The sequence below is a fragment of the Eptatretus burgeri genome, chromosome 2 (assembly GCF_056783735.1).
Source record: "Eptatretus burgeri isolate ZD-2024b chromosome 2, Ebu_testis_v1, whole genome shotgun sequence".
NCBI lineage: Eukaryota > Metazoa > Chordata > Myxini > Myxiniformes > Myxinidae > Eptatretus > Eptatretus burgeri.
The window spans coordinates 41,782,087-41,803,531 of record NC_140962.1 but is presented as its reverse complement, the minus strand read 5'-3'; the positions used below and the strand labels follow the sequence as shown (position 1 = coordinate 41,803,531).

General features: G+C 46.4%; 1 protein-coding gene across 8 annotated transcripts in view; it reads right to left on the bottom strand.

The window, feature by feature from the left end:
• ODAD2 (outer dynein arm docking complex subunit 2) overlaps nucleotides 1-21,445 on the bottom strand; it is an 88,767-nt gene that overhangs the window by 41,528 nt on the left and 25,794 nt on the right. For 7 of the 8 annotated variants that reach the window (XM_085868714.1, XM_085868725.1, XM_085868703.1 and 4 more), the window contains 2 exons: nucleotides 5,612-5,752; nucleotides 4,555-4,701 (listed from right to left, as the gene is read on the bottom strand). In XM_085868714.1, coding sequence (XP_085724840.1) covers nucleotides 4,555-4,701; nucleotides 5,612-5,752 — 288 coding nt within the window. The remainder of the gene's footprint in view (nucleotides 1-4,554; nucleotides 4,702-5,611; nucleotides 5,753-21,445) is intronic. The other variant, XM_085868768.1, reaches the window with a different exon arrangement.

The following is a 21,445-nucleotide window of genomic DNA, read 5'->3' as shown; positions in this document are numbered from 1 at the left end:
TCTTGAGGTCATTCCCCACCTAATGTCTTGAAACCATTTTGCTCTATCTCAAACACCTTGCCCGTGGCGCCCCCTTCAAGTTTGTTTTTACGCTGATTTCATCAAAGTATGGATAATCCGAGGAGTGCGAAATGCCATATAGCCTATATGACGTTATATTGTTCCTGGAATGTTCCAGAGGAAGTTTTGCACCAAAGGCCATAATCCTTGACTTTTGACCTTTAAAGTTCACAAAGGTCAAATTTTCAAAGTTGTGGGAATCGAACCGGGTTTTCGACCTTCTTCGACGAACTAACTCCAATAAGCTATGGCACGTATCCTGTTTCCTTATTTTAATGTCCACAACATTGTTTTGTGACCTTTAAAGGTTATGCAAAGGTCAAATTTTGAAAGTTGTTGAACGAAACCGGGTTTTCGACATTTTGCAGCTAATAACCTGTCACTCGTACCACATCATGTTGATCATTTTTTATAACTTGGTCAAAAATGATCACATTGTCTCATCTTTGACTTCTGAAACAATCTACATCGTCAAATACCGCTCGTGAACCATTGTTGTCTTCAGACTTCTTTTTAAAAAGATAACAGGTAGAGATTAAAATGTGTGTCTTATATCACTGACATTCACCACTGATGCAATTGGTTTAATTGTTTACACTTCCTCGTCTTCCTTCGGAATAATTTCCAACTTTTATGAAACATGAGGGTGGGCAAATGTATTTTTTCTGATATTTGCACCATTTTGTTGTTTTATGATAAATTTTAATGCAAGTCTGATACTCTCTCAACTTTGTGTAACCCAGGAAACACATATTGCTCTTCATTATGGGCTGGCAGCCCAATGAGCCCAGCATCACATTTGTCTCTCTTTAAAAACATTAACAAATTAAAAAAAAAATTGAATGAATAATTACAGGCCCCTATTAGGTTTGCACCCCGGAGTAGTTACCCTGCCTGCCCCCGCCCTCTCTGGGCACCCCTGCATGACATCAGTCAGCTGTTACCCAGAAGGCAGTGCAGAATGACAAGACAGTTTCATTTTATATTTATATAATCTGTCTACATTTTATTGAGATGCACTGTATATTTATTAATATTTTTTATTGCGACACTTTACTTCCCTCCCCAGACCCCCAACCACAAACCCAACTCTGTCATCCCTTCCTGGAAGTCCTCAACAAAGGCCTTTATAATGACATAGGTTTTATGGTCCCTGGTCGATGGGTAATGAACTCGCTTAAGAGAAAATAGTCGGAAATAATAAGACTGAAGACCTACATAACCTCCGCGGTAAAAGGCCTGGTTGAGAGAATGCCGCATGGTCATCTGGGCGGTGTATAAACCTATCTTCACAAGACCCCATGACGCCTATTGGCTCAAAATCATTTTAACTGTCGCTTTGGTCGTTTTACACTGCAGGGAAAACTTATATGGAGGGCATGGCGATTATGAACATGACAGCTCCGAGGATATCTTTGCCGTTGCTTCACATTAAGCACCAACATGGTGGCCGTAGTGTGGAAATTGTGGGTGGAGCCAGGCAAACTGTCCAACCAATGGGTGGAACACATGCATGGACGCATGCCCCAACACACTCACGGCTCTTTTTAGCCGGGTCTCGCCTTGCGAGACGTGGCTCTCGGGGAGCTCGGCCTTCGCCTTCTTCTTCTTCTTCTTCTTCTTCTTCTTCTTACAAAACCTTTAGAACTCGGCTCTTTTATGTACAGGAATAAACAGGATCCAGATCTCCTTAAATACTAAACACATGTACACATCCTCGCATTGAGGGTGCCTTTTGAGAGCATCTATCATGAAGTTTTAAATATATTCGGACATTTCCTTTTAAGTTTCGAAGAGTTCACGTTACTATTTAAAGATTATTCCATTTTATGTAATTGCAATTTCGTAAATACACTATATTTCGTAAATACACTATGACGGGTCTCGCTATTGGCTTAATCAAGGCACGTGACGAAATATCAGAAGTTATTGTTGTTGTTTTGTTTTTTTAGCCGACAAAACCTTTAAAACGCTGCTCTTGGACACATTTGTCCTTGTTATAGTATAGACTATATTGCATCCAGCTTTCATTTGGAGGGTGCAATTGCAGCACTTCATTATTCTTTCAAGATGTCGTGATATTTGTCTTCCTTTGTTTTTTTCATTTCACTGTCCATCAAGCAGGCTTCCCAAATATACATTCAACTAACATTGTTATGCTCATCGTTTTTGTCACAACAATAATAACGTGGATGCCCATACTCTTGGCAGAGCTTCGGGGCATTCATGCCGAATCAAGAAACGTTTCACGGTTCGGATCAATCCGAAACTGATTGCCACTCCATTGCATGGTACTCCACTGAAAGTGACAGCGATTTGTAATTTGTTCAGGGTGCCGGCAACAACTTGCCAACTCTTCACAAAACAAAGCATGCGATCTCTAACATCCACGAACAACCAGTGCTGGCAGATGAGTCATCCAGCTTCAGGTCCTTCTGAGTTCTGATGAACAGCGCACATAATGACATGCATCGCCCTACATGTGAAACATTAGGGTAAGAGTTTATAGCTGCTTTGAGATTCGAACCCAAGTTCGAAACAAGTGCATATATCTCGAAGCTACCCCGTCAGCCGGTATTTGTCACAATACGTTTTTATATCAGGTGATCATCCGAAATGTGTCACACCATCCATGGATGCTAAAACACTGCTTGATGAACAAGTGAGTACGTCAGATTCAGCCTTCACGGACTTCACTGTTGGAGCTTCCCCAATGGATGAACAACAAATAAATATTAAAAAAAAATATTGTTACCTCCACCACCAAAGGTGAAGGAGGTTATGTTTCCACCCTTCTCTGTCTGTTTGGAAAATATCTCAAAAAGTTGTGGACGGATGTAAATGAAATTTTGTGGACAGGTTCGGTGTGTGGCAGTGACGAACTGATGAGATTTTGATGAAGATCCGGATCCAAATCTGATAATTTTTTCAGTGATTCTTCGCCATTGAGAGATAGGGCGAAACCGATATCGAGCACGATATCTCAAAAAGTTGTCGACGGATTCGAATGAATGTTGGTGGACAGGTTAGGCGTATGGCAAGGAAGAATTGATTCGATTTTGGTGAAGATCCGGATCCGACTACAAGAATTTTTAAAGTGATTCTCCACCATTGAGAGATCGGGCTAAAAATATGTAGCACGACATCTCAAAAAGTTGTGGACGGATTCGGACGGAACTAGGTGGACAGGTTGGGTGTATGACAAGGAAGAATTAATTCAATTTTGGTGAAGATCCGAATCTGGATCTGGATATGATAATTATTTAATTTTTAAAGTGATTCTTCACCATTGAGAGATAAGGCCAAAAACTATATAGTACTGTATTGCATGATATTTCAAAAATGTATTGGGCCCGATATGTTCTCGTGGATCAGGCATTACGTGGTGAAGGTATGTGCTCCACTGAGTGCCTTTCTAGTTTATGCTTTTATTTCTGGAGCAAACTGTTGTTTTATCCTCAAAATAAATCTTAGTAACACGAGGTACATGTTTTTTATCGATATAATAAAGCAGGAGTGTGTCTGTCCATCCCCAAACCACTCCCTTAGTTTTGGGGCTTGCCCCACCAAACCTTCTGTGGAACCTTTTGGTGTCCCAGTGGATGTCCTCAGGTTGGTGGGAGGTTTCATAAATTTCTCAATACAATTTTGATTTTGAGTTTCCACCCATATTAAACTGCTCTCTCTCCGCATATAAATCATTCATAGGTACGGCATTCGCAGTTTTGCCATTTCCTGCATGTGGAAACATTCGCTGGTTTGGTAATATCTCAATACAATGATCTGCTCTTTTTCTGTAATAACCTATTTCCTTAATCATGGCACATAAGATCCAATTCCCCCTCCCCAACCAACATCATCACCATCATCATCATTGTTATCAGCTTCTTCATCATCATTAAAGGTACATTGATTTCACACAGTACTACCACAGTTTTGGGGCCAATTTCACCAAATCTTATGTGCAGCTTTTGGGGTCCCTGCACGTGTCCTAAAGTGGGTGGAAGTTTTCGTAAAAATTTCTCAAAAAATTTCTTTTTGGATATTTTGGGCTCCCACAATAAATATCAGATGTGATTTTGGTGTGGTTTTCCAGAAATTGGCATTTAAGCATCAGAAGGTATTTGGCCCTCAAAATCATCAATCACCAGGCCTCCTCTCCCTTGATTTGTTCCAGCAACGTGCACGTGCGCGCGCGCGCGCACACACACACACACACACACACACACACACACACACACACACACACACACACACACACACACACACACACACACACACACATTAATTTTCTGGTTCCATGCCTACTTTGAGTCAAGGAAAATTGATGCTGTGGAAGGAAGGCCATCAAACGATCACATTGGAAGTCCAGACCGATCTGGCATTAATGATTATATTTCAATTCACTTCTCTTTCAGAAAATACTGTTACAATTTCAATAGCTCCACTGAATTTAATTTGAAAGATTGAATGACGAGCTTCTGGGAACCTCACCTGGCAGCGCGTCACATCGGTGTCGAGCAGGTTCAAAAGGATCTCCAGACCTCCCACGTCCTTCATTGCAAGTTGGTAAGCCTCTTCGGCCAGGTTGCAATTGAGAATTGCACACAGGGCAAGCACAGTGGCTGTCTGATTCCCTCGCTGGACAATGTACATACAGATACAAGTGGAGAATGAGTACAGACAGCAGAATACTATTTCAAGTTTTGCAGAATAAGTACAGGCGAAACTTGGTGGACAGGTTGGGGGTGTGACGAGGACGAATTGATTTGATTTTGGTGAAGATCTGGATCCGGATACAGGACCGGAATTTTAAAAGTGATTCTTCACCATTGATAGGGCCAAAAACATACATGGTATAGCTTGATATATTCAAAAAGTTGTGGATGGATTGGGGCGAAACTTGGTGGATGAGTTGGGTAGGTGACAAGAACAAGCCGATTCGATTTTGGTTCAGATCCGGTCTAGGAGTGGGATACAAAACTTAAACTATTCAGCCTGGAACACACATTGATGAATCACCCTGCCTGTGAAACACTGGGACGACAGCTCCTGCCAGCCCCATATGTAATTCGGTGGAGAGAAAGCGGGACCTTCCCCACCGTGAACCCCACACCTCTTCTGACCCCCTTCATAATTTCATTTCTGCCTTGAACCTACATGGGAACACCCCAAGTTTAACTCGTTCTGTCCAGCAGTGCAATCATGCATACCAGGCAAACACACAGACACTTCTCGATCATACATATATCACATGCTTCAGTTTCAGAATCCTATTCCAAGATATCAAGAACGTACAAGTTACTAATACTCGGTAAATTGTGATCAAACAAACCACACGTATTTCCTTCTGAAACTTCTCACCAAATAATGCTCATATTAACGGTTTGGTCATCGTCATAATTCGTTTCAACGACACTCCTGGAGGATGTAAATCAGGGCAGAAGATATCATGTAAATCAAATGTCCATGGGATATAGGTTTATATCATATCTTATCAACTCCATCCCATTATAATCATACTGTTTTGAGAAAGTTCGGCATACAGTACCTTCACAAAGTATACTAATTTGAGAATCTTCTGGTACTCCACAGACAGCTCGACTTTCATCGAGTTTCTTCTTACTATACGCTCAATCTCTTCGTCATCACTGGAGCTGCTACTTAAGTGAACCTCCTCAGCATTGAACTTCTAAAAACAAAAAGATGAACAATTTCGTTAACAGCCGAATGCTGTACACTACGTTTCCAAAAAAAAATATAGGGACAACACACCAAAACTTGAAATGAACCCTCTCAACATGTATGTGCATATATATATATATATATATATATATATATATATATATATATATATATATATATATATATATATATATATATATATTTATATATATATATTTTTTTTTTTTAACCAAAGAAGTATTGGCTTTGATGTAATATTATCTTGAGAGCACATCTCCAGGGATGACCACACACCTTGGCATACAGCTGTGTCGGAGAGGATTGTTTTTATGCACAACAATGAAAATCGAGTGTCCACTCCAGAACCCTGACACACCTCATGTATAAAGCACTCCAGGATATCTTGGAATGGGTTAAAATCTTTACCTTCACAAACAAAGGTGGATGGAGGTGATGTTTTCATCCCTGTCTTTTTGTCTGCCTGTGAGCAGGATATCTCAAAAAGTTATGGACGGATTTGGATGAAAATTGGTGTACCGTATGTGAGGTATGCGACAAGGACGATTTGATTCAATCTTGGGGAACATCTGGATCCAGATACTAGAATTATAAAAGTGATTCTTCACCATTACAGAGATAGGGTCAAAAACGATATATAGCACGATATCTCAAAAAGTTGTGGATAGATTCAGATGAAACTTGGTGGACAGGTTTGATGTGCGTGTGGCAAGGACAAATCAATTCGATTTTGATGAAAATTCGAATACGAATCCAGATACGATAATTTTCAATTTTTAAAAAAATGATTCTTCACTGTTGACACAAAAATGAGACACTCTAAAGCACGATATTTCAAAAAGTTGTGGATGAATTATGACAGAACTCAGTGGATGATTTGGGTAGGTGACAAGAACAAGCCGATTAGATTTTGGTTCAGGACCGGATCCAGATTTGGCCTGTCGGTGGGAGATAAAACATGAACTGTTCAGCCTGGCAGTGGTATGTGCTCGACCGAGTGCCGTTCTAGTTTAAATTTAATGATATACTTGAACACTTTAGAACACAAATTGCCTTCTTATCACTTGCCAAGAACCTCCAATTTGGCGGTATTTGGGCATGTTATACAAGATGGGGATATAAGGGTGGTGCTGAAGACTGCTTCAATAGTGCGAAACTTTTGGAATATTTTTAAAAGATCCTTAAAATTATTATTTTATTTAAATTGAATCACTGGATAAACTTGAACTCTGTGTAACATGTTCCATGAACTCTCTAGTTTAAGATTGCAATCCTGTTTCATATATACGAATGGTTTTTCAGCCTGGCTGAGGTATGCGCTCGACCGAGTGATGGACATGTACAACAGGCACAAACAACTAATGTGATGTGTAAGGGTGATGTCACAGACGCTTGAGAAAATGGCGGTAGAACCCGAATTTTTTTTTATTTATACGCCTTTTAACCTCTTTAAATCTTCATTCAAATTGAATTCTATATAACACAAATCGTCTTCATAACACTTCCAAGAACCATGATATTACAGATATATATATATATATATATATATATATATATATATATATATATATATATATATATCTTCTTCTTCTTCTTTCGGCTACTCCCGTTCGTGGTCGCCACAGCGGATCATCCCTTCCTGACGCAACCCTGGTCACCTCTTACGACGCAGGGATATGGTACACCTATTTTAACCGGGGTATACACCGGCCCAGTACACTGGTACTCGTTTCGCCGACCTCGGAAGGATGACAGGCTGAGTCAACCCCCTGGTGTATTAATTCAATGGCCCAACGGGGCCTGAACTCAGGACCTTTTGGATCCCAAGCCGCTGCCCTAACCACTGCGCCAACACCAGGCTCACAGATATATATATATATATATATATATATATATATATATATATATATATATATATATATATATATATATATATATATATATATATATAGTACTCTATGTCTTCACATCGAGAACAAACATGGCGAGCACCCGGTTGGATGTACATTGTTGTTGTTTTTTATTATATGTATCGATGTCGAAGTGAGAGGTGGATAACAAAAGGAGATCGCACAAAAAGTTGTTCCTCCTCAATCATCAACTGATAAGACAGACAGACAGGAACCAATTGCTTGCCCCTGTCTTTCGCTTTTTGTGTGCGCAGTCGCTTGAATGGCACTCGGTCAAGCGCATACCTCAAAGCGATGTCCTGTAAAAATAAAATTCCACATTTTTAGTGGATGAGACACCTCCAGAGGCACCCACCGCACGGCACTGCAGGACCCAACAAAGGCGGAAACGTACGATGTGAATTGAAAGCACGGTTACTTTTTCCCGAAACGAACAACCAAGCAGCTTGGAAAGTGCTCGCCAAGTGGCTTAAGCACCCAAGCAAGCACTCCAACGAAACGGTTCATCAGAAATGGCACCCTTGGCAATCACCGAAATGTCATATTCAACATACACCACCCGGAGATGCCTGAAATGTCAAATACCTCCAAATTGGACAAATGAACACTTTTCAAGGAGTCGTACCTGCTTGCAAGTTCGATTCTGGAGCTTAAATTTTGTAATTACTCTTAATTAAGGAGATACACATGGTGATCGCATGGGCAAAAATGAAATAAAACAACGAACGCCGACGTCTCCAGGCATTTATAAGCCTTGGAATGTACCCAGCAATTTGCAGCTATGATGAACAGGTATTCAATAATATAAGTGAGAAAAGTGGAAACAAAAAAAAAACTTTATCGTTAAGAAATCGTTGCGGCCTGTTCCAAGTCAAGACCTGGTTGAGCAGGCCAAAAAACATGGCGGCTTCAGACCCCAGCGAGGTTACTCAGGAAACACCCTAAGACCCAGAGAAGGAGGTGGCCGCGGATCGCCTGATGAAGGCTATAATTAAAGAAGGCCGTTAATTATCGTCAAAAGGGGTGTTATAATTAACCCAAACACCCAATTTTCACTCTTGCACTTCCTCAGAGTTTTTTTTAGTACGCATGCAAAGTTTAAAGCTGCTTGGTTTTATGGTTTTGGAGATATGGAGGAGACACACACACACACACACACACACACACACACACACACACACACACACACACCCTTTTATTAATACATATATATATATATATATATATATATATATATATATATATATATATATATATATATATATATATATATATATTTATATATATATATATATATATATATATTGTTACGAATTCTGGCACCTCCGGCGTGCGATCGGCCACGTAGCTCGAATCGCGACACGTCGCCCACCGGAACGGACAATTCAGTCGTGACCCTCCTGGAACTACCGCCAGGAGCCAGTCACGGGTGGGGGTTTAACCTCACCACAACCCAGTCCGCATTCTACCCCGCGAAATAGGGTGAATCGCCGAATGTCGATATACCTCAGTACCCGCGCGGGTAGCGTACCAAGGAGTTGTACCACGCCGCAGGTCGACTTCGGACACGAACCGCTTAAGCGGCTCGTTCTGTGCTGCAGGGATAACCGAGCGGAGTTATCGTCGACCTCGACGGTTCAGATTGGTTACCGGGTGTTTTAAACCCACTATCAATCCCTTACGTGATGCAAGATGGAGATTCAACAAAGGAAAGGACGAAGCGAAACGAGAAACAGTTCAACAAGCAAGCACTTTTATTTCACACATGTAAGCAGGCAAATAGGAACAAAAGCAGGCAAATTGGAACAAAGGAAAGCACTACGACCGAACAAAAGGCAATTATTTACAGCACAGTCACATATACAGGTTTTACTTTGCAAGACTGGCGCCACAAACATACATACAAAAGCCCGAAAAGAAGAGAAAAGAAGTGACTTCCCTCATTGACCGGTTGAGTCCTCCTCTCCTACTACCGTCAGCACGGTCGCGCCTGGTTCCGGCCTCCCCTGCAGCCGGCGAACCCTCTCCGCACCCCTCGTTCAGACGCGCAGGTCCACCACAGGCCGCACTGCGGCGCCTTCCGTCCGCATCTCCACCAACAGGCCGCGCCGGGCCACGAGCGCGGGAATGAGAGAGGAGGAAGGGAGCGCTTTGGAGAGCGAGACCCAAGGAGAGAGATCGAGCCTTTTTGGAGAGCGAGAGAGATCGAGCCTTTTTGGAGAGAGAGCTGGTGCCTTTTTCGGAGAGAGCTACAGCCAACATGAGCCACGATCAGAGAGAGAGAGAGAGAGAGAGAGGAGAGAGAGTGAGCCTCACGTCCGTTTGCCTTTTGTCAGGCGGGGCTCCGCCCTTCGCCGCGCGGGGCTCCACCCCATTCACGGCTCCACCTTCCTTCGAGGCGTTTCCAGAAGCTCTCGAAGGGGGGCATGCCCCCACTCCGACAGCCTCACACCGGGCCTCCACCAATGGGGAGGGAGCTGCCCTGCCCCCCTTCCCGTGCCAGCCTTGGCACGTCAGAGGGTTGCGCAAACCCTAACAGCGCAGGTTTCTTTTTTGCCGTTGTCGTTAGTTGGTTTGAGGTTGTTGGATCCAAAATAACGATAGAGAAAAGAAAAATGGCTAACTCAAAGCGTGGCAGCCCTGATGAATCACACATATTCCCTCTAAACAACGGGTGTGGGCTAACTCCACATGAACTTATCGATATATCTCACCTGAGGACCCTTTATGGTGTATTGCGAATTTCCACAGCCGTAACACTACCCCCTGCCCTTTTTACAGATTCGTCCCGAGTCGTCGAATTTTCGTGTGCCATCATGTGTAGTTCTCCCCAAGTACGTTTTACCTTCGGATCCCTGAGTGCCACATTCATGGTATTCGTGTCCCCAAAATAAATAACCTATTGGCTGAGTAACTAACTAAACAAACCCACTCATATGGACGACTTAAATAAATTGCCGGCGCGAAGACACACATGCCGGGGGCGCACTCATATACAGTACATCTTAACTCTTAACCTTATAATTTACACTATCCCATGGCCCAGGATCAATGGACTCTGCAAGAAAAAAAAAAGTCAGCAGGGAACCAGGCTGCTCGCACGCAGTCTCTGGCTCATGCAATGTAGGTGACGGAACGTGGCCGGCTGCTCACACGCAGTCCAAGGCCTTCCCCTCGGAAATCGACGCAGCGAACCTAACGGCGCATGAGCTGCGCAAACACAGTCTCCGTGCCAGCTCAAGTGGCACACGCAATGAACGCAACGGCGCATGAGCTGCGAAACGCAGTCGCCGTGCCAGCTCAAGTGGCACACGCAATGAACACAATGGATGGTTGGATGGATGGATGAATGGATGAATGGATGGATGCAAACACGGTACACGGGCCGCCACTGCAGGCCCGTGTTGTAGCTGCCAACAGGGCAGTCCTCGCAAACTGCGCGACGATCCTGGCGCACATGGCAATGTGCAAGGGGGGGGGGGTGGGAATGCAGAACAGAACGAGCAAAACATAAACGAGGGCAGTAGGCATGGATGGCAAAGGTAAAGGCAGGCAGGCAAGGCATGACAAGGCCACTGTAGCAAACACAGCCGGCAGACGATCCGACCAGCACAGGCCTTGCAGCAAACAGCCAGCCGATGAAGTGGGCCGGCACCTTGCCTTGAGATGGAGGTTGGTGGAGGGAGTGCGGTGGTGCTGGCCACTCAGAAGGCGGGCTCTGAGCTACCCTACTGTCTCCCTCCCAACCTATCACCTTTGCCTGTCTGTCCATACCCACCCCCTTAATTTGTCAAAACCCAATTTAGCCACAACTTTATTTTATGTATTTATTTATTTATTTTTACTTCCCCACTATAAATTGTCCCCTAACCCCCTTTTACAGTAATTGTTCGGCTAACCTATCCTGTCCTAGCCTACTCCCAACCCCTACGTTCCCTTCCTGGAGGGGAATAAGGGAGAGCTAGCGTCCTGTGTCGAGGCCCTACAAAGCCTCAGGATGGCCTCCTCGGAGTTCAGCGATCTTTACCCAAAGTGGGTCCAGTGGCCCACAATGAGAGCGAAGGGATGGATGGTGCGGAGGGGTACACTTCCTATCTACCCAATCCATTTAACTTTTGAACTACCCCGGGGCTTTCAACAAGCGCCTCTCGCTTAAACTATTGGTTGTAACAACCAGGATTCCCGTCGCCTGTGTTGGTGTCCTCGCAATTTTGGGCCTTGCCCCCCAATTTTCCGCCCATGCCCTCACACGGTTTCGTGGCTGGGACGCGTGGCTCCCTTGGTAGGAACTACCCTATGCCGATTCCCCAACGACGGCACCCCCGGGCACTACACTGCCTCCGAGCCTACCAGCTCCCTAAACACTGGGGAGTGCCCTCCATGGTGACTCCCCTGAAACGCTCACGTGTCAGGCTGACTTCCCGGACCCCTTTCCGAGGGTCACGCGTGCCCAGTACGCTATTCTGGCCCCCCATGGGCCCTTGGTCTACCGCGGCCGACTAGCCCGGTGCCCGGGGTACCCACTCAGCGATACTCACCGTTCGTAGCCACACTCCCAGCCCGACAGCAGGGCTCCTGCACCCCTCCAAACAGGTATCGAGCCTACTTTCCCACCAACAACAAAACGACTTCCATTTTGTCAATTTGACTAACCCAGCTAACTCACTCTACACTGACCCCGGGGTCCCTTGGGCGGGAATCACTCCTCCCCCCAATCACTCATCGCACCATGCATTCCCCATTCACTCCACACATACAGACCCGCTGGCCTCACTCACTCAACAAGTACATTTTCCTTCCACACTTCTCAACTCACACCGCTGAATCCTGCCATCCTGCTGACTAATTCCCCTAACTACCTCGTGCTCCCACGTCGTCCCGTACACTACAGCACGTTCCATTTAACACGACGTAGCTTAGCTACGTCCCCGCTACACACTAACAGTCTTTGTCCTCAAATCCCCAAAAATAATTTTCCCAACCTAAATCTGACCTAAAATCCCTCTACCTAATCCATTCCACGGGACCCATGAGGACTTACCCCTGCCCCATGAAGCCGGTCTAACTAACACTAACCCTTCCCCCTAACTAGTTGTATCCTGTGCCCAGGCAAGGGGATCTTCCACCCCTTGCCCGGGAATCCTGTTCACCTGAAGCGAGGCCTGCTTTGCTCAACTTTTTTTTTCCTCGCGCATCACCAGCGCGGCAACTCGCAACCTGTGCTCTTTGCCCGTGAAGTCATGGCAGCTGTTCGCGTACCTCGTCCCTCTTGGACAGTACCATCCGGCAGGGATTCACCCTCCTGCCGGATTCCAACCACACATGCAGCCATGACGTCACCCTGCGCATCAAAAAAACAAGCTTCGCGTTTCGAGGGGTTCCCCACACGAACACATGTGCTCTGCTCGTCGGAGCTTCACACACACGCTCGCGTGGAGAACCCATCCGGTCCAAATCCGTCATCCAGCCTAACCTTTGTCCGTTCGCGGGATCGGCAACATCCACCGCTGGCGTTTCCGGACCGGGTTTCACTCCCGCAAGCGCGCACGTGGCGGCCTTGTGCGCTGCACGGCACGAACCTCGCGCTCGCTGCTGGGCAAACCCGGCGCGGTCCCCATTACAACGACGACCGCCACTCGGCCTTTGTCCCTCTGTCGCAGTCGTCTCCGTCGCCATTCGACCCACGCACACTTGCGTGTCATGACACTCACACATCTTACCATTATACTAACGCCGGGAGACACGGCTGCATGTTCACTCATGCCCACCGTCATCTCCCTTACATACCGCTCTCTCACACACACGGTCTCCCTTGCACTCGGCCGTTCACTCGCAAACGCGGTGACACTCACACACAGCCTTCCACACACGGTGTGCTGGGAAGCACGCACTTTGGCACACTCGCAACCAACCACTCACACACGGGGGCGCTCTCACACCTTTCACCACACACACCGGGACAATCACGCTGGGGATTCGCGTGGTCTCTGTTACCACAAGGGGTTCCGGGGTCTCTATACCCCTAAGCTTCTCGTGCACCCGTCCGCAGCACTCGCCCCTCAACTCCGCGGAGCATGACCAAACCCACCTGGTCAAGATCAGCTTCAAGGGAGAATAGTGTCTCCCTTCGTTCCCGAAGGAGGCTATCCAGCTGCTCACACCGGGTCCCAACTCGTTCTGCAAGCTCGCCCCCATTATCCTCCACCACCTCCGTGTGTGTGTGTGTGCTCGTCTTTAACACAGTCTTTATCGTGCAGTCTCTCCTCTACTTTTTCTATCTCCTGAGTCTCGAAACATTTTATTTCTGTTGTCTCTTTGTGGCTATTAGTTTCTTCCTGGATCTTTGTCTCTTTTACTCCCCAAGTCTCCATTTTTATTTGTGGCTCCCTTATTCTTGTTTCGTTGCACGCAATTGCCCTTATGCCCGCCTGCAGGCATATCGCTCTTGAATGCCTTCTTGTGCGCATCCATATCGTCCATCAAATCGCGCGCATATTTTTTTATTTCTGCCAGTTTTGTTTGCCATTTCTCCTCCAATTGTTTCCGAAGCCCGCCAATGTCCGCCTGCCTCGCCTGCCATGCCCACGTGGTTTTTTGAAAGAATTGTTGGGAGCGCTCGCCTCGTGTCGTGCCGTTGGTAGCGCTACAAATAGCGGCCCGCTCACGCCTCGTGCCACGCTGAAGTGCAGCCGCACCGCCATCTTGCGACTCCGTTTGCCGGCAAAGTTCGTGCTCAGAATAGGGTGAGCTCCCCCACGGATTAAAATTACAAGAGGTACCATCCCGGGCAATGGATCCTACATTACTACACATATACATTTCTACCCGCGGCACCCGCTCGCCTTGAGACTCCGTCTTATTTCTCATAAGAGAGTAAATTTTGCCTGCTCGTAATTTGGGGGGTGGGGGGGTCGCCTCGCACACCCCTGGTCTGATCCCCGTGAATTTAGCCTGGAGACCAAGGTGGATTTGAATTCCACACTCCTCTAAACCAATGTTACGAATTGCTGTTGGAGGCGGGATGGATTGGAATCCCACTCCCGGACACCAATGTTACGAATTCTGGCCCGTCCGGCATGCGATCGGCCACGTAACTCGAATTGCGACGCGTCGCCCACCGGAACGGACAATTCAGTCGTGACCCTCCTGGAACTACCGCCAGGAGCCAGTCACGGGTGGGGGTTTAATCTCACCACAACCCAGTCCGCATTCTACCCGCGCGAAATAGGGTGAATCGCCGAATGTCGATAAACCTAAGTACCCGCGAGGGTAGCGTACCGAGGAGTTGTACCACGCCGCAGGTCGACTTCGGACATGAACCGCTTAAGCGGCTCGTTCCGTGCTGCAGGGATAACCGAGCGGAGTTATCGTCGACCTCGACGGTTCAGATTGGTTACCGGGTGTTTTAAACCCACTATCAATCCCTTACGTGATGCAAGATGGAGATTCAACAAAGGAAAGGACGAAGCGAAACGGGAAACAGTTCAACAAGCAATCACTTTTATTTCACACACGTAAGCAGGCAAATAGGAACAAAAGCAGGCAAATAGGAACAAAGGAGAGCACTACGCCCGAATAAAAGGCAATTATTTACAGCACAGTCACTTATACAGGTTTTACTTTGCAAGACTGGCGCCACAAACACACATACAAAAGCCCGAAAAGAAGAGAAAAGAAGTGACTTCCCTCATGGACCGTCGAGTCCTCCTCTCCAACTACCGTCAGCGCGGTTGCGCCTGGTTCCGGCCTCCACTGCGGCCGGCGAACCCTCTCCGGCACCCCTCGTCCGGACGCGCAGGTCCACCACAGGCCGCACTGCGGCGCCTCCCGTCCGTGTCTCCACCAACAGGCCGCGCCGGGCCACGAACGCGGGAACGAGAGAGGAGGAAGGGAGCGCTTTGGAGAGCGAGACCCAAGGAGAGGGATCAAGCCTTTTTGGAGAGAGAGCAAGAGAGTTTGAGCCTTTTTGGAGAGAGAGCTGGTGCCTTTTCGGAGAGAGCTGGAGTCAACATGAGCCATGATCAGAGAGAGAGAGGAGAGAGAGAGTGAGCCTCGCGTCCGTTTGCCTTTTGTCAGGCGGGGCTCCGCCCTTCGCCGTGCGGGACTCCGCCTCGTTCGCGGCTCCACCTGCCTTCGAGGCGTTTCCAGAAGCTCTCAAAGGGGGGCGTGCCCCCACTCCAACCACCTCCCGCCAGGCCTCCACCAATGGGGAGGGAGCTGCCCTGCCCCCCTTCCCGTGCCAGCCTTGGCACCACAGAGGGGTGCGCAAACCCGCGCACTAGCGCAGGTTTCTTTTTTGCCGTTGTCGTTGGTTGGTTTGAGGTTGTTTGATCCAAAATAACAATAGAGAAAAGAAAAATGCCGAACTCAAAGCGTCACAGCCTGGATGAATCACACATATTCCCTCTAAACAACGGCTGTGGGCTAACTACACATGAACTCATCGATATATCTCACCTTCTTCTTCTTCTTCCTCTTTTGGCTTGCTCCCGTTAGGGGTCGCCACAGCGGATCAACCGTCTTGATTTTGCTCTATCCTCCACATCTTCCATTGACACTCCAACCACCCGCATGTCCGCCCTCACCGTAACCATAAACCTCTTCTTTGGCCTTCCTCTTCTCCTCCTGCCTGGCGGCTCCATCTTCAGCATCCTTCTCCCGATATACTCCGCTTCCCTCCTGTGCACATGTCCAAACCATCTCAATCTCGCCTCTCTCACTTTGTCTCCAAACCGTCCGACCTGCGCTGTCCCTCTAATATACTCATTTCTTATCCTATCCATCTTCGTCACTCTCAACGAGAATCGCAGCATCTTTAACTCTGCCACCTCCAGCTCCGCTTCCTGTATTTTTGTTAGTGCCACCGCCTCCAAACCATACAACATAGCTGGTCTCACTACAGTCTTATATACTTTCCCCTTCACACTTGCAGCTTCCCTTCTGTCACAAATCACTCGTGCAACTCTTCTCCACCCACTCCATCCTGCCTGCACTCTCTTTTTCACTTCTCTCCCACACTCTCCGTTACTTTGGTTGATTCCAAGTATTTAAACCCATCCACCTTCCCCACCTCAACTCCTTGCAACCGCACCATACCACCACCCTCCCTCTCATTTACGCACATGTACTCCGTCTTACTCCGACTGACTATCATTCCCCTTCTCTCCAGTGTGTACCTCCACTGCTCGAGACTCGCCTCAGCCTGCTCCCTACTCTCCCTACAGATCATGATGTCATCCGCGAACATCATAGTCCATGGGGACTCCAGTCTGATCTCGTCCGTCAACCTGTCCATCACCATTGCAAACAGGAAAGGGCTCAGAGTCGATCCTTGGTGCAATCCCACTTTTACCTTAAACCAGTCCATCATTCCCACCACACACCTCAGAAAGGCTTGAAAATAAAATAAACCAATGTCACCTGCAGGGTGACCCGTATCTTGCCAAAAGGTGACCATGTGTGACTTCTTTAAGGTCACACTGAGGTGAACAGAGCTGCTATCCACCAGGAGCAACTCCTTGAGGAATATCTGCCTACGAGAGATTCCGATGAGAATCGTTCTACAGAGTAACCATGAAAAATATGCTTTTTCCTCACAATGTCACCAAATGACGTCATAATGTCTCAAGCTTGACATATCTAGAAAGCACTCATCGAGGTGTTCAATTTGAGGTACTACACGATATGGTTCCTAAAACTTGAAAATTTGACCTTGGGGTCAAATATGTTTGACCTCAGGCGCTAACCATGAAGGTCAAGGCCAATCGCCACCAAAAATTAATCAGCTGAGCGCCAGACCATGGACTATATTCCCATGAAGTTTGAAGACGATCCGATCAAAATTACTCAAAAAATAAGGGTTTCGTCGACTCCCCTGATTTGCGACAAAGTGACCTTGACCTTTGACCTTGACCTTCAAAATTTTATGCGCTGAACGGGACCTCTATAGGCCTCTGATATGCGAAGTTACAAAAATTTCCAATGACAACTGTGCTCTGCAGAATTTTTTATACGTGATTACAGACAAAAAAATAAAAATAAAAATAAAAAAACATAAAAGCTGACGAACATATCTTGCAAAAACTTCGTTTTGGCAAGATAAAAATTAAAAAAAAAAACATACAAGCTGACAACAAGTAACAGAAGGGGAAAAACTTCGTTTTGGCAAGATAATAAAAGTAATGAATGGAGAAAAGGAAAACAACTTTCCTTCTCTCCCTCACCTCACACAAATATACAGGAGAATGCAGAGGAAAATGGATGTGAAGCGAAGGGGACACGCAGCCGCATCCATGATGTGCCTGCAGGCCCGTAACCAGGACTCAGTATAAAGGGGGGCATATGAACTGGATGGGGGGGGCACAATTATTATATTTCATATTTTTGATAACCCGATATACTATTGTATTCATGCAGCATTGACACATCTATGCTGAGGTTGCCGTCGCATACTAACCAAATTGATCTCAGCTAGATTTAATATGTTCCGATGTTTTTGGCCTAAAATTATTCGAATGCAGGAGAGCCGCAACAAACTGGCACATTCACAATGCAGATAATTCAATGATTAGACAATTGGCACCAATTCAGGTGCACTTATACAAGGTGTTGTGAAGAATTGGCATTAGAAAATTAATATACCAGAGATACAATGACTAAACGGGGGAGGTTGGCACCAGAATCAGTGCACTTTGAAATAAGATACAGTAGGCTATGACCTGCGATTATCACGTTAAACTATCAACAGCAAATACGACCAGCCTGAAGATACCACAAGGTCCGCATTTAAAGCAGTCAATTACACAGAGGTAAGGTTATGCACAAAGCACTAGATATGGGATATGCGAAGCACCAAACACAACATTTAACTTAAACATCAGAAATACGAAGCAGCCGACCACGGCGGGTGCTGACCACAACCACACTGCAACCACAACCACACACGCATCACCAGCAGTCACACACACAATCTGAACTCCTCGTATAGTTTTTATACCGCTGCACTCACTGTCAGAAGAGCTGCAGGCGAAGCGTCTCGGTGTGGAATCTTCTGAGGACCTTCTCCTTCCATTCATTCAGGCATTTACGTGTGAGGTCTCTCTCGAAGGCCAGCTGTACCAGTTGTGCCTTGCGTGCATGGCGCATGGACTGTCGATGGTCAGTGAAGACATTTCTCAATGTTGAGAATGAGTTTTCACACATGGCAGTGGACGCACCAAATGTTAGTCCAAGTCTCATAGCAGTCACTACACTTGGCATGGCTTCCAGCGTTTTGTGGTATGTTGAGAGGAGTTTTTGTGTTGCCCATCTCTCGTTTGGCTGCTTTTCTGTCTGTGAGCGAATGAACTGCTTTGCAACCACACACTCTGTTTCACTGATGGTTGACTTTGTTAATGTCATGATGTGCTGGAGCAAGTGGGGATCCAAAAACGTGCCATTTTCAGGATTCAAGTCAGCGAGTGAACGGGCGAGTTGTGTGTTGCGCTCACTGAAGCGCTGAGCGATCTCTCCAAGCACAGTGTCAATTGCACTGTAAAAAACCCTCTGCAGTTCCGTCTTGTCATTCTCGTTGTTTTGTCCTGTCGTCTCCAAAACTACAAACTGTTTCAAGTTCTTATGCATTGTGCGTCTCCGTTTTGGTGGTGCAGGTGTGGAAGTGCGAGCATCGTTGGCCTTGTTCCACAGATCAGTGAACTCATCCTCAGAGCGGAGTTTCTTTACGCACTCTGTAGCACTCGCCACCAGTTCCAACCCCGTTAACAAGTCCATGTCCTCTGCCTGCAAGTCTGTTAGGGCCATCTAACAACATCAGCAGTTTTTGTACAAAGATAGCAATGAACATGAAGGCAGGCCCAGAGACTTCCCGCAAAAGCCCAATAGCCTCCATCCTCATCTCTGCACCGTAGGCGCGCTCTGCATCAATCTCCGACAGTAAGGATGTGATATCCTTAAAAGATCCTATGATCACAGACACGGTGGCTAAATGTCCCGTCCACCTTTGATCAAGAAGTCGTTTTAACCGCTCACCTTTATACTGTGCAGCAACAGTGGGCTTTCTGAAGAATTTGTACAGGCAACAACAAACCTTGAGGAAATCAGTGACAGCTTTCTCTGCTGCCAGTGCGTGGACAACTACCAGATGGAGTTGGTGATTTAAGCAGTGCACATAGGGGATTTCTCTTTCCAATATCTCTTGCAACAACTTTTGCACCCCACCGTGCTTCCCAGCCATTACCGAAGCCCTGTCGTACACCTGACGTAATATTTTTGATGTGTCAAGCCCTACTTTTGTCAGCTCTGCAATTATTAGGTCTGTCAATGTTTTTGCATCTCCAGCGTTGGCTGTAGCTATTGTGAGTAGACACTCTATTGCTTCATTTGATGCGGATACAAAGCGAATGATGATTGATATGTTCTCACATTCAGTGGGGTCCCTCGTCCCATCCACCTTGATGGTAAACCACGATGTGCCTACTTCTTCGACGATGGCATCCGTCACAACATTACTCAATGTGCAGATCAGTTCATTCTGCATTTCTGGACTGGTATAGCTTGCGTTTCGTGGGATATGCTTTATTTTTTCGGCTAGCTCGGTGTCTTTTTTGAGTGTGTAGTTTAAAAGCGAGAGCAAGAGCCCACTGTGCCCGTCTGACATATCCTCAAAATTATCAAGGCTCCCTCTAAAAGGTATCTGATTTTCGGCGAGAAATCCCACAACATCTATAACAGCAGACACATAGTACCGGTTTCTATTTAGCTGGTCAGCATTGAGGAGTGTGGAAATCTCCTTACCACAATCGATGCGCCTCTCATTCTCCTTCCACCTCAAAACACAAGTTAAATGTTCCTTTGAAATTGCGTGTTTGTGAAACCCCCTGCCTTTCTCAACGGCATGTTTCCAATTCCGGTAGCCTCGCACTGTGAAAGTAGAGTCCACTGGGCCGAGTGCAGTGTTAACTTCCTACATGGATAGCGGAATGCTGCATCTGTCTGCACACTGTATTCCAACCATTCATTATATTAGTCTGGTACCACGAGGAGACAAACGAGCGACTCTTGTTCTGCAACAGATGGCCAGGGTACCGCTGTAGAACAACTCGATTCGGTCTCTCACTTCCAAGATCATCGGGAAGCGGCTTGACAGTCACACCCGACCCCGAGGCCGCCGCCGAGCGTGGAAACTCGGCTGTCTGCACTGGGGCTACAGCCGCAAGGCTGACGTTGCTGGATTGGCCAGGTTGGCCAGCTTCTGTCGGTATTTCATCGACATGATCGTCTTTTCCTCCTCCTCCTCCTCCAACTCCTCCCACAACATGTCTTTCATCATCTTCTTCATTTTCGTCGCTTGCATTTTTTCCTTTTCTGAGCCATTTTCGTATATCCATCATCCACGTGCTTTTCTCCTGCTGCGAGCTCGTGCTCTGTGATTCGGCCCTCGTGACTCGTGTCACTAATCTCGCGACTCGCGAGATTTGACGGTTGACGGTTTTATTTATTAAATGATCCATCCATCAAAAACAGGTTTTATCTGCATAATTTCAAATGTAAGCACGATTGCAAACACACATATTTTAAATTTTTATTATAAAATTACTTTTGTAAGATGGAGGGTTGACGGGTTGTGAAGGTCACGTGGTGCACGTGCACTTCATCTTTAATAATGTAAATTTATGTCTTTTCCTTATTCATATTATGACTGTATTACATTTATAACTAACTTACAACCAATCAGGTAACCGGCTCAATAGGGTCTCCATATCGAATACGCTGAT